This window comes from Pteropus medius, unplaced genomic scaffold, assembly GCF_902729225.1.
Source record: "Pteropus medius unplaced genomic scaffold, Ma_sr-lr_union100, whole genome shotgun sequence".
Taxonomy (NCBI): domain Eukaryota; kingdom Metazoa; phylum Chordata; class Mammalia; order Chiroptera; family Pteropodidae; genus Pteropus; species Pteropus medius.
Genome location: NW_024355008.1, coordinates 484,755 through 499,730, shown reverse-complemented (window position 1 = coordinate 499,730; position 14,976 = coordinate 484,755). Strand labels below are relative to the sequence as shown.

At 33.8% G+C, this 14,976-nt stretch overlaps 1 protein-coding gene across 1 annotated transcript in view; it reads left to right on the top strand.

The window, feature by feature from the left end:
• Positions 1-14,976, top strand: part of DCBLD2 (discoidin, CUB and LCCL domain containing 2) — a 77,931-nt gene that overhangs the window by 34,707 nt on the left and 28,248 nt on the right. Inside the window, exons 3-4 of the mRNA XM_039856912.1 lie at positions 3,286-3,423; positions 14,710-14,761. Coding sequence (XP_039712846.1) covers positions 3,286-3,423; positions 14,710-14,761 — 190 coding nt within the window. The remainder of the gene's footprint in view (positions 1-3,285; positions 3,424-14,709; positions 14,762-14,976) is intronic.

The window sequence follows — 14,976 nt, the reverse complement described above, 5'->3', positions numbered from 1 at the left end:
GTTTTCAGATTTCACTTATTCATTGTTCATAAAAAGGAAAGCAATTGATTTTTGTATATTAACCTTATACTCTTTAACCTTGCTGTAATCACTTATTTTTACAGAAGTTTTTTGTCCATCTTTTGGATTTTTCTACATAGGTGATCATGTCATCTGATCAAAGACAGTTTTGTTTCTTTCTTCTCAATCTGTTGGCCTTTTTTTTTTGCCTCTTGTCTTACTATGTTAGCTAGTATCTCCAGTATGATGTTGAAAAGAATGGTGAGAGTGGACTTTCTTGCCCTATTTCTGATTTTACTGGGAAAGCTTTGAATTTATCACGGTTAAGTATGGTGTTAGCTGTAGGTTTTTTTTGTAAGTATCCTTTGTCAAGTTGAGGAGGTTCCCTTCTATTCCCAGTTTACTGAGAGTTTTTATTATGATTAGATGTTGGTTTTGTCAAATGCTTTTTCTGCATCTATTGATTCGATGATATGATATTTCTTTTTAACCCGTTGATGTGATGGATTACATTAATTGAATTTCAAATATTGAACCAACCTTACATACATGGGATGAATCACAATTGATCGTGGCATATAGTTTTTATACATAGTCGGATTCAATTTGCTAATATTTCATTAAGGGTTTTTGCATCTGTTTTCATGAGAAACATTGATCTGTCATTTTCTTTTTTTGTAATGTCTTTGATTTTGATTTTAGGGTAATGCTGGTCTCATAGGGTGAGTTAGGAAATATTCCCTGTGCTTATAACCTCTGAAAGGGATTGTAGAGAACTGGTGTAATTTCTTCCTTAAATGGTAGAATTTACCAATGAACTCATCTGTGCCTGGTGCTTTTTCTTTTGAAGTATTATTAATTATTGATTCAGTTTCTTAAATAGATACAGGCCTATTCAATTGTCTATTTGTTTGAGTTTTGGCAAATTGTGTTTTTCAAGGAAGCTGTCTATTTCACCTAGGTTATCAAATTTGTGGACATAGAGTTGTTCATGATATTCCATTATTATCCTTTTAATGTCCATGGGATCTGTAGTGATGTGTCCTCACTTTCATTTCTGATATTAGTGATTTATGTCCTTTTTTTTCCTGATTTTGGGCTTATTGATTTCCTTTTCAAAGAACCAGCTTTTGGTTTCATTAATTTTCTCTATTGAGTTCCTGTTTTCAACTTCATTGATTAGCGCTCTAATTATTATTGGTTTTCTTCTACTTACTTTGAATTTAATTTGCATTTCTTTTTCTAGTTTCCTAAGAGCTAATGCTTTTTAAACATTTTTATTTGCCTGGAGCATGGATTCTTTTAGAATATAAACCAATGTTTCATGGGTGTTATGGTAATTAAATACTGAACTTTTACATGTGTAATTTCCTATGTGTATTCATATACTATTTTTTGAAATTCCTCTTATTTATTCATGAGAAACTAGAGATTTTGGCTGACTTTAAGCGCCATTAGCAGAACCTGTAATTGTTGGTAATTAAATGCTTTATGTTGATTTAAGAATACCTTTGAGTGGCCAAGCTAGGGAAATGGAATTAAAAAATTAACTAGTATATTACCCAAATTAGGGATGATTTTTCTCCTTCCTTTCCCAGAGTATTTTGCCAAGTGCTTGCATTACTTGTATAATGGGTACAATTTATGATCAGAGGAGACCCAAGTGAGGAGAGGGACAGTCATCTTTGCTGGGAATGGCAGGTAAAGGCAGGTATTTACTTGGTACATTTTGAGAGCACTTAAGGACCTACAAGATCAGTTATTGAACTTTTTTTTCCTTCTGTTTTTTAAATTGAGGTTATCCATTCTTTAGCCCTGCCTTTTGAGTTTCACTGAACAAGAGTAGTTTTAAAAAAATATTTTATTTCTAACACAAATTGCATTTATTCATATTTTGGAGGACAAGATAACCCAAATAAACGAACTAAAGAGATGAAATTGTCATGCTAATAGAAAATATTTTTATGGTTCTGTCCATATTAAGAGGGTTAAAGATTTTTTAAACATTGTTTCACGTCAATAATATATTTTTTGTAAAGACATCTTTGTATGGCATGATAGGTATTTTTTAAATATGATTTTTTTTGTTTGTACTAAAAGTATCTGAAAAGTTAGTATTTGTACAGAGCACTTTAATCAGCCTTGTAATAAAATCACACATATGTAGGTTGTTAAATGGCAAAGAACAGCTTGTGCCAATGAGCCCAAATGAAACTGTTCTCTTTTACTAGAGTCAACTGGCTTATGTAAGGATTCTGGTTGATATAATTTCTCTTACCTTTACTTATTCACATTTGGTTTTTAAGATTTAATGTGATGGCCCCGGGCTCTGCACATACTTGGCTTTGCTAGCAAATTATGTAGCTTTCGATATTATTTCAGATAATATTTGGAATAACATAAAATATTACTGTTTTTGATATTAGGTCATTATTTTTAAATAATGTTCAAAAGTAATACAGTATTTAATATTCGTCATATTTACCAGGCTATTTCTGAGTTACTTGATATTAAAAAACAAGTCTGAAGATAAAATCATCTTTTCTTATGTGTTCAGATAATAACTATTGTAGGGTTCTTCGATAATGTTATTTTGCTTGACTGTTTAAAATATTGTTAGCTATATCAAATTACAGTCTATGTTTAAAAATAGAAAACTTTTTTGCACAGTAGGTATTCCTAAAGAAAGGATGAGCAAAATATATATGTTATGTTGAACACCCATAGCACCTGAGACGAGTGTGTGTGTCCCTTAATGTTTGTTATTTATTTATTAAATACTAAATAGATTAAGAAGTTATAGACTAAATTGAGTTTTTTTTAATTCCACTATAAATGATCACCTATAGGGACTGATCAGAAGGCTAACATCCTTGGAAGGAAAATTGAGAGTTCTAAAAAAGTTTGAGGGGTGCGCTGAGGCCAGGGATCTAGAGGCACCCTGTGGGGAGCATGTTAAGAATATTACTGATTGACTCATTTTATTTGCGATCCACCTGCCTGTATGAAATACTTTAATATTTTTAAATTCCTCATTATTTTATATTTCACAGGCAAGTGAATCTTTGTAAGGTCAGCGATGCTTGTACTGCTTTTACTGCTGTTATTACTTTGCTTTTTTTTCCCCTCTAGAGTAATGTGGTTTTAATCAGTAAACATCTTAATTATCATTCTATACTATTTAATACCCAGTTTGGCATATTTTTCTGATTCTGTTATCTGCATAGTAAATATGATTGACTTCATAAGAGTCACAACAAATAACTGCTTTTCTTTCATTCCTAGGCAAATACTGTGGTCTCGGGTTGCAAATGAACCATTCAATTGAATCAAAAAGCAATGAAATTACAGTGCTGTTCATGAGTGGAATCCATGTTTCTGGACGAGGATTTTTGGCCTCATACTCGGTTATAGAGAAACAAGGTAATTTTCACTTTATACCAATGCTCCCACATTTTATGCTTTCTAAAAACAAAAATGGAATGTTTCTTTGAGTACCTGTTATCTGAGTTTGGAACAGAGTAGAAAGACCGAACAGTTAATAATATATCTATAAATTTGACAAATAAAATTAGATCAGTTTTAGAAATCCAGAAATTAAAAATGTATTAACTTTTTATATAAAGTCCGTATACTTCCCTTTCCTTAATAGAGGAAATACTGATAGTTTCACTTTTGTAATATTGGACACAATAATAACTTTTAAAAAGTCTGTCAATTATTGAAATGTATTATCAATTTAAAGCTTTATCATCCACATTTTACCATTTTATGATACTGTGTTAGAGACCATATTACCATTCTTAAAGAATAGCATCTCATACCACCAGGAGTACCCTGAGTGCTATCTGAGATACTACAAAATAAGCATGTGATATTTTTACATTGTTAATGTTTAGAATAGGGGAAAAATTACAAGGCTATGAAGTAGAGTAGAATGCAAACTTTTTCTGAATCTCCAAGATAAAATGCAAGATTCGAATGAAATCTGTCTAAGTGTTTTAGCTACTTGGCATGTATTTGTTCCCTTCTGCTCTTAGGGGTACTATGGTGAGAATGCTTAAGAAGTTTCTCAAGGATATATCAAAACATTCATTTAAATTATTTTTATATTAAACAATGATTTATCTAAGTTGACCATTTAAAATAAAAAATTATGGTTTTTTTTTTTTAATTGTATAAATGAGAAAATTGTCAAAAACCTCCTAGGCATGGGCACTAGGAAAGACTGAGGGCAGAACAGGCTTCCTTCTCAGCTGTGATAGGTTTGAGATAAATACTGTATGTATCATTAAAATTTTCCTTTGGAATGTGAGAGGAGAGAGCTGTTCTTTGTGAGGAAGAATCTGCTTTCCCTTAGTTTCTAAGCTATGGAACAAGGTATGACATCTAATCACTCAGAGTGTGAAAGAAAATTCATTTAGATGGAATATTAGAAAGAAAATAACTGGTTGAAACATTATGCTGATGAACAATTAATATTTTTGATAGAACCAGGAAAACTGAGGCAGTGTAATGTTGTAGAAGGAGTACTAGATAGCCCTGGAATTAAAACCGGGTGACCTCTGGCCAGTCATTTCACCTCTGTGAGCCTCATCTGTAAATGAGTTAGTTGGGAGGACTAAATCCAATAATACACATATAGTGTCTGTGGGTACACAACGTAATAGGCACAAAACAAATGTTAGTTCCCCTCTTTCACCGCTGTACACACAGGTACTCATTTTCCCCCACTCTTACCATCAAAACAGTAAGGTGAAAAAGAGTGAGATGATGATAGATTTTCATCCTTTCAATTTTACTTCCTGAAAGTCTTGGGTTGATAGGTGAGAGAATAGAAAATAAACATTTAATTTGCTTCTTATAAGTTTCTTGTCTTAATATAAGTTAAATTATTTGTTTTGCTTTATATTTGACCCTTTCCCTTTGTTACTTGACGTGAAGTTTTCTGGAAAATATTAAGAAAATGGTTCTTACGATGGATATTTAAATTATGGATCTTTTTGAGCCACAGAAACTTGACGTCCTGCCTTAAAGTTTCTTAAGAATTGACAGTGATTTCAGATAACAGAATCAGTATATTGTAGACATATATCTCTATGCCAAATTCCACATGGCTGTGACATTATTTTAGATGAATCTTAGTTTCTAAAGTTTAAATATCTATCATAATTTGGAAGTTCTGTATAGTAAGACTTTTAAAACTCAAAACTCATAACCAATTTGGGAAGATCTCTCCTGAGGTGGGGTTTGTTTTTTGTTTGTTTGTTTGTTTGTTGTTTGTTTGTTTTTGCACATTCTTGTCCCATCCATCAAGCATTTGTTTAATTTGAGTGAACTGGCTAAATTCAAGAGAACACTGGTTGAATTTCTTACTACTTCTTGGGTGGCCTTTTATTCACTATTTCTTATAATGATGCATTCATTTGAAGGGTGTTTGGCTTTGGTAGAGAGCCTCAGTTTGTTTCTATCTAGGAAACTTAGCTGCCACACTGAATTTTGTGAATATTTTCAAAGAACATCACTACATGCCCCAAGCTTAACAACCTAAGTTGAAGGTTTAGCGTATTTAGGACGATTGTGAAAAATGTTGTTTCAACAGCTTCTTCATTTTTTAAACTCTCATAAAGACTTGTTAAAGTTATAGGATATATTGTGGTAGAATCCTGATTCTGTGAGATAGACTAATTTTCATCACTTTGTGTAAAAGCCCATTGCAAAATTATATTCCCTTTAATGGCTAATTTCCTGCTATATGCTTGGCATTGAGAAAATAGCAGTAAATAACAGACACAATCACACCTTCATAGGTCTTACAATACAGAGTTGGAAAAAGATATCAAACCCATGGTTACCTAACTATAGTTATGATAAGTAAAATGAAGGAAACATTCAAGCAATAGGAGGCCAGAGGAGTGGAAGATTGATAAAGAGCAAAGCTCTCCCAAAGAAGTCACTGTTAAGAACTGAAGGATTAATTGGAGATTCCAGACAGACAAGAAAGTAAGAACATTGTAGGGGAGAATACAGAAGATGCAAAGGTCTCATGGTAGGAAGGAAGAATCAGAAAAGAAGCCAGCACAGCTAGGGTGGTATGAATGCATGGTGAGTAGGTCACATTATTCAAGGCTTTGTAGGAAATGTAAGGGTTTGAGCTTGACTAGATTTATGTTTTTGTTTGTTTTTATCTTCCCTGCCCTGTGAGGAGTGGGTTTGAAGAGATAAGAATAAATGTAGGGAGGTCAGTTAAGAGGCTGTTAGTGAAAACTGGATTATTAAGAGGTCTTGTTATGTATGTAATTCTAGAATTAGGCCAGTTTTTAAATCCTTTAGAATACGACATATATTCAACAAGAAAACATTACAAAGAATTAGGATTCATCCTACCCGAGTTTAAGCTGTGATAGGCGGCTTTGGACAAAAAGTAACCACCTTGGATGAAGCTCTGGACTGCTGTAATGCCTAGGTTGTATCTAGGGTAGTGTCTCTTCACTTTGTGTCTAGTTTTTATCTTCATGGTTTTATTCTTTTTTGTTACTTTTAATTATCTTCGAGCAGTAATTTCCAGTCTTTTCCATTATTAGTTATCTTTTTAATTTTTGTCTGTAAACCTTATTTTGAAAGATTGTGTCTTCCAGTGAAAGGTTAAGTTTTCTCATTTCCCCATTGGATAGCAGGCAAAGATAGATATAAATATGTCAACACTTAATAATTATGGGAGGACTGAGACTTCTATTCACAGTTGGTATAATTCCTTAAAATTCTAACTAGATTTTCTGAAATTGAAATTTTCATCTGAAAATTGAAGGTGTAATGGACCTTCGAGATAGAATGTCATATTAGCAACCACTATTTAGAAATTCCGTAGAGGGAAACTCCTGCATTTCTGCCGGTCTTACTGAGAAAGGCAGAACCAGCCATTCTCAGTAACGCAGATCTTTTTTAATCTAGTATGCTGATAAATGCTACTGACGTTTTCATTCTGAAATATAGACTTTAAAACAGCATTTACCACTGGACCTGAAAAGCAAAGTTTTATGGTCAGTGATCTAAATTCTTAGTTTTGAATCTGTTCACCATTGGCTAGTTTCCAGGAAAAGCTTAACATTTCTAAGATGATTCTGGGCAATGATTTTTTAAGTTATTTTAGTTTTAGAATAGTGAGCCCAGAAGACATAGCTGCATTTTCTTTGAAAGCTTCAAGTCCTTAAGGCATCTTCTATTTTTGCCATAAATTGGGTGGTGTGTGTGCGTGATTGAAAAGCAATAATTTGATACGCCTTTTGTGGAACATGAAATCACAGCTTAAAAAGTAATTTTTAAACCTTATTACTTTAGATTTCACCAATCCAGGATTTCGTAGTGGTCAGTCTACAGTTTGCCTTTTTTTTTTTTTTTTCCCCTTAACTATCTTTTTTTTTTCTTAACATTTTATTTTTTTATTTATTTTTATTTTTCCCCCTACCCCCTACCCCTGGTCAGTTTGCTTTTATTTTTATGAGGAAGAATCATCAATGGTTTAAAATTTCATGTGAAATAAAATAATCCAATTTAGATATTAGTGTACTTCCTAATTGGAACTCATAAACACTTTTTCATTCATTGCCTGCTGACCCCTTAGAATTTGATGAAAGCGTGCTTAAGACTTGTGAACAGCTGGGCCTAGGAAATATTTCCATTTGACAATATTATTGTTGCTATATGCTAGATTATTTTTAGATTTAACACCAATAGTATAACAATTTTCTGATTGCCACATTCTTTAACCACATTTTTTTTGAAAATATTTTCCATTTCTTCCATCTTATATCTGATTATATCAGCTTGTAAATGAAACCTAGGGCAAAATAGAGAACTCCTTTCTAATAGAGTCCAGATTTCGTAACTGGTATTTTTTTCTTCATGGAGTGTTTTTGGTTTTGAAAATAGAGCACGAATTCTTTAGATTGTTTGCTACCTTAATCGTACAGTAATTTTATAGACTCCTTTCTGTTTTGAGTACTACACTTAGCTAGGTTTCTATTTTTAGTTTTTCTGTTGTGTTCCTAATTTTTGTTACTGTTGTATCTGGCAAACATTTTTAAACTTTTAAACTTATCTAGTAAGATTTTATTAATAAAGTCTCAGTTTGCATGCATATTTTTAGATTTGTCCGTATTTACACAAATTAATATATATAGTGTTTGTGTGCATAACATAGTACACATGTAGAAAAATATCTGTATTTTTGTGTCAGTTTGTAGAGCAAAGGTGCCGATGAGAGAAGTATTACCAATTTTGCAGAGAAAGAGTGTTGATAAACAGAATCTGTTAAGATGGTGTTAACCTAAAGAGGCAGTTAAACTTACAGGATAGAGTTTATTCCATACTGACAGATAAGCTGAAGGACACCTTAATGATTTTATTTTTTTCTGTGTGTTTCATTTCTTTAGTACATTAGGAATGCCCTGAAGGGACTAGATATGTGTTTGTGCTGTCTTGAGCTATCCAATGGATATATTCATTCACTGCTGCTCTTATTAATGTTTTAGTGTCTTAGATACTGTGTAGGTCACGAAAGAATTGTATGATCTTTTAATGTGGCTTATATTCATTTTTTAGTGTATAGGAATTTAGGCGTAAAAGTTTGATTTATCCATATGTAACTTACAGCCTGACTACATTGTTTATTGCCTTAGGCAACTGAGCTATGCCTGCATCATCCATAAGAAAGCATTAAGTATTTCCATCTGAGAAATTTTTTCCTGAGCTCCTACTATGGACTCAGCTCCCATATATGGCATCGTAATAATTCTAAGAGAAACAAGATTTAGTCCTACACTCAGTATGTAAAAGGAGATAAGATGTAAAATACTTTATATAGTATCCGGCATTTGGTAGATGTTAGTTGAGTGAATCACAATAAATCCTATTATATATGTAAATTTCTCTTCATAAAATTGCAGATGATATAAATCAATACCAGGTTCCTGTCATGGAAACAAGGAATTAGGCCCAGGGTCACATAATTACATTGACAGGAGAACAGCATCAAGGTGAGCCTTGTCCCTGAATCTTCCAGCACTTGAACAAAGCAGCAGTCCACACACTACAATGCAAGGTTGCTGACAAGGTGTGAATTAGGAAAGCAAGGCTTTATGTTCCTTTAGACTCTGGGAAATTGTTTACTTAAAAAATTTTAAAGCCAGCAGAGGAGAAGAATTTGTAGGTATACATTATCCTGCATCTTTTTTTTGTTTTCTCCTTTCTAGTAAATAAATACAGTAACTTAGTTGTAGTACTTTATGTTTTCTTGAGTTAGAATAAATATGGCACTCAGCCATCCCTTTCTTCAGAAGTAAATGACTTCAGTTGGACAAAAAGTATACCCCACAGCTAAAATAGTTGGTGTTATACTGTTGTAAATGATAGGTGCTAACATTCCTGAGAGTCTTTTTTTTCAATTCAATCAAGCACACAAAACTAAGAGTATTAAATAGAGGAAAATCTAACCCTATTTCACAATCCTACAGTCTCAGAAATAGTCAATGCTGTCGAAAAACTTTCTAAGTAACCAATATTCTGATATTTTTCATTGATTTGTGAGCTTATAAAATATTTATTGTATTTTCATGGTATTATGTATGGGTTAACATTAGATGTCGTGTTTAAATAAATATTTCATCACACAATTATAAAGTTCCCAGGCTTTGCAGTTATTGCGTGTTGGAAAAAATTTTAATCATAACTTAATTTTTTTTAAAACCCTGTGTATAAGATATCACAATTATGGCTGATAGTAGTATTGCTGGTTAAGTTTGGAGCTGTCTTAGAAAATCTGACGTCAGTGTCTTCATTAAGAAAACCCTGGAATCTTTCATCCTGTTGATTATTGGCTTGCTTTTGTTTTTGTATTTTTTCATGCTCTTCCTCACAGTCACATTATGCTGCCTTCAAAACTCCACCTGTTTAGAGGCCTGCCTCCTCTAGAAAGCCTTCTAGGGTTAAGGAAGGCAGGTATTAGGGAACACATAACAGAAGGATAGGAGCTCTTTTTACAGGGATTACGATTACACTCACTTTCGGGTTCGTTTCTACTGCTAAAACTAGTGTAGAATCTACACTGTAGATGCTAATTCTGCTTTGGGCTGTACAAGGAAAAGAGAATAGAATGCTAGTCCGCTTGAGCAGAACCCCTGAGGGCATTTGCCTACTGCCGCTGCCACTCTTGTCTAGAGCACCCGAATGAAACCCGTTGTGTTTTAGTAACGTACGTGTTATAAACAGTTTGTATGTATTACAAATGTTGGATTAATATTACCAAAATAGGCTCCCATACAGAGGCTCTTAGTTAAGAATGGAGTAAATTATATACTTCCCGGCACTTTGAACGTATCAACAATTTTCTGATATTGTAGGACCAGTTACAGTGGATCCAGCATGATAATTGAGTTGACAAATTAGAGTTTTATTGGTATCTGTTATAATCTCTCTCTCTCTCTCTCTCTCTCTCTCTCTCTCTCACACACACACACACACATCTATCAGAATCAACTACCTCTGAACACCTAACACCTCCACTAACACCACTCTAGTCCAAGTTACCATCAACTTTTGCCTCAATTATGGCAAAAGATTCCTTGCTGACCTTTGTTTCTGGCTTTTCTCCCCTTCAGTCTGCTCTCAATCTAGTGGTCGGTATGACCTATTAAAATACAGATCTCATCTCACTGTGCCCAACGTCCTTACCTCCAGGACTCTTTAAGATGCGGCTTCTCATTACTCGTTTGACTTCATCTCTTCTCTTCTCTGTATTCACTCTGGCCTCAAACATGCCGAACAGCCTTCCTCCTCAGAGCCTGACTCTTTCTGCCTATTCTGATGTCTACATACCTCATACCTCACTCTCTCAGAGTTTTCTTCAAATGCCATCTTTTCGGTAAGGCCTACCTACCCTGACCACTCTACTTAAAATTGCAACATTTTAACTCTTCCTAACTGCTTTCCTTTATTTTACTAACACTTGTTATCCACTAACACACTTTTTGTAATAGCTTTATTGAAATATAATTCACACACCGTACAATTCACCTACTTAAAATATACAATTAATTGATTTTCAGTATATTTAGAGTTGTGCAGTCACCACCACTATCAACTTTAGAACATTTTCATCATCCCAAAAGAAACCCCATAGTCAGTAGCAGTCACTTCCCATTTCCTACCCCTTTACCCCCACTCCAGTCCTAGGTAACTACTAATATACTTTTTTTCCTATAGATTTACCTATTCTGGAGATTTTATATAAATCATATAGTATGTGGTCTTTTGTGACTTGTTTCTTTCACTTGGCAAATTTTCAAAGTTCATGTTGTAGTATGCACGAGTACTTCATTCCATTTTATGGCCAAGTAATATTCCATTATATGGATTTTTTTCCACATTTTTTTTATTTATTCATCAGTTGATGAACATTTGTGTACAAGTTTTGTGTGGACATATATTTCCAATTCTCTTGGATATATACCTAGTAGTAATTGCTGGGTCATATGGTAACTCTATGTTTACCCATTTAAAGAACTGCCAGACCATTTTCCAAAGCAGCTACACCATCTTACACTCCCAGTTTCTCCATATCCTTGCCAATACTTGTTATTATCTGCCTTTTTGATTCTAGCCATCCTAGTGGGTATAAAGTGGTATCTCATTGTGATTTTAATTTGTATTTCTCTGATAGCTAATGATACTGAGCATCTTTTTATGTGCTTATTGGTCATTTATATGTCTTCTCTGGAGAAATGTCTGTTCAAATCCTTAGCTCATTTTTAAATTGTGTTATTTGTCTTTTTAATATCAAAAGTTGGATACTAGATCCTAATCAGATAAATGATTTGCAAACATTTTCTCCCATTCTGTGGGTTATCTTTCTCTTTCATGATAATACCTTTGAAGCACCAAAGTTTTTAATTTTGATGAAATTCAATTTATATATTTTTATGTGGTTGCTTTTGTTTCTGGTGTCATATTTAAGAAACTATTGCTTAATCCAAAATCAAGATTTACATCTATTTTTTTCTGAGTTTTATAGTTTTAGGTCTTAAATTTAGATCCACTTTGATTTTTGTATATGATGTGAAGTAGGGATTCAGTTTCATTCTTTTTCATGTAAATAGCCAGTTGTCCCAGCACCATTTGTTAAAAAGACTATTCTTACTCCCACTGACTTGTCTTTACAACCTTGTCAAAATCAATTAACTATAAATATGGGGATTTCTCTCTGCACTCTCAGATCTATTGCATTCATTGGGATAACTTCTTACACATACATTGCTGTCAGAAGTCTCTGAGGCAAATGGTTCCCTTTGAGCTATATTTATCTTGCTTAGACTGTGTTCTTATTAGCTGGGAGCCTTGTAGTAATAGTGGTTTTCTGGAAGACTATTTACTTGGGAAAAGATTTCAAGAAAGATACATTTTAAGGCTTCTAAAATTCTCTGCCTAATCGATGTTTTCTTTGCTTTTGTAGAGTTGTGAAGGTCAAAGTCTGTAATCATGACTTACTTTCTCTGTCTTTATTCATCTTGGCTCTCCTTGTGGCTGTCCATTTTGAATTCCTCTTTTCCCCCTAGGGAGCTCGTCTGTGCCTACATACATTTGCATGGCATAATCTGCAGTTTCAGCACTGCATGGACTTATAATAAAGCCCTGTTCTGATCAAGTATATCTATAGTCAACAAGCATTCTGGCGTATGGCCTGAATGTAATGGGTCCAGCTGGCTGTCTTCTTGTGGCTTAAATACCATGTTGGACCACACAGGTACCTTTTTATCCCAGGCTGCTAATCTTAGAAGTTCAATTTCCAGTCTTAGAAGTTGGAAACTCTTTTGGTAGAACAGGAAAGTGGAAAATTAATTCTTATTGATGCAATATGAAGATTGCCAGGAATAACTAGAGTATATATAATTCAGTTTTTCTGCTTTTCCCAGTCAGTAAACCCAGTAGTAGTAAACCTCTCTCCAGGCATGTATCCTCTTAAACTCCTAGAACACAGATTTAACCTAATCATTATTCAGATGTCTGTGGTATATAGGTATTAATCCATATAATCACTCTCAAAATCCCACTTTCCTATTGGTATAAGTTATTATTTTACAAGACACATTTCAGTTGGATAATAAGCACATAGTTTCTACAGAATTATAAAATAGAATAATCACTTCTCCTGTGCTTGCCGTGGTGGCCATTATTTCAACAAATATTCATGTATCATCAGTGCACTAGGACACATGCGAGGTGTTATCTCCATCAGTGTATCGATTATCCTCGGCACAGTTGTTTGGCCAAGCATTTATATGTGAAATCACTTACCTTTGTGATTGCCTTATGGCCTTCTTCCAGGTTTTTCTCCCTCCGGCTTAGTACATAATTGGATTTTGTTAGCCAAACATACTAATAATCAGATACTTACTCATCTGTGTAGTCAGTAAATGGTGATTGAAAGCCTCCTGATATGCCATGCACTGTGATCGTTGCTGGTGACAAAAAGGTGAGGACAAATGGCCTCAGTCTCTGTAGACCAGGCATTATCTAATGATGTTGCTTATACCTCTATAATGCATAAACGTATCGTTCTTACATAACGCATGGTACTATGAGAACATGTGATAGTCATCCATTCATTAAAACAAACAAAACTAACTTAGGTGCTTCCTATGTGCTGAAGGTGTTTGATGTGAAGGTCAAGGGCAGCTTCTGTAAGGAAGCAACAGTTAAACTGAGACCTTAGAGAGGAGTCAGCTTGCCTAAGGGGCAGTGGAAAAACCATCTAGACTATGAGAAGAGCATGTGCCAGAGGAACTGAAAGACTAGCGTGACAAGAAGCCAAGATGGGTATGAGACAAGACTGAGGCGGAACCAAGCACTTTAAGACCTTGCAGGCCGTTTTGAGCATTTGCCCTCTGTCCTAAGAGCAGAAGAAAGCCATTAAAATGTTTGAACCAAAGCCACCTTTTATAGAGCCCATGAACTAGGTCTTAGATAGCTTCGCTCTTCTATTTGTTAATTTCTAGATAGAAAACGTTAAAAATTTAAAATTTTGTCATATTCAAAGTAGTGATTCTCTAACTTTAGTGTGTTTAAGAATTATCTGGAGGACTTGTTAAAACAAATTTTGGGTCCCCACTCCCAGAGATTCTGCAAGTCTGGCTGGTGTTCAAGAATTGGAATTTCTAATAAGTTCCCAGAAGATGCTGATACTGTTGGTCCTGCCATGGATGAGATTTTGAGTTGCAGTTAATTAGAACCAGAGAATGAACTCACCTCTCCTTTTCATTTTTGTTGTTTTCCTGGTGTATAACCAGCAGAGGATCATTTTTAGTCATATAATAACTAAAAGATATTTTTTCTTTGTTTTGGGAACTATATTTTATAGAAGGCATTTAAAGACTATAAATTATACCTCAATGTGTAACTTCTATATATATGATATGTGACTCTCTGAGATGATATGGTAAGTAAATAGCACTTGGGGAAACATAGCCCAGAAATTAAGGTACTTAAAAATCAGGAAGAGAATCGTGGTTAACAAAAATTTGTAAAAAGTTATTAGAACTACCTTGACAGCTTTTAAGATTTTGAAATTTAGAGCAATATGGTTTGGGATTTGGAAATAGTGTTACAGAAATAGTAAACATGTATTATTGAATCCATGTTTTATTTTTGTTTTTCTAGACTTAATTACTTGTTTAGACACTACATCCAGTTTTTTGGAACCTGAGTTCAGGTATGGCCTTATTTTGTGCCTTTTTTCCTTAAAGTTACTCTTCATATACTTCATTCTCATTCTTTATACACTTAAGATTAACGTACATGTTGTGACACATAGTTATTATTCTAAGACATCAAAAAGAGCTTATTTAAAGCTGTTGAGTTGTCATGTTTAAATTTTGCTTTAATTGTAGCATTTGGATCTTCTCCACAATGAAAATGTAATTTTTC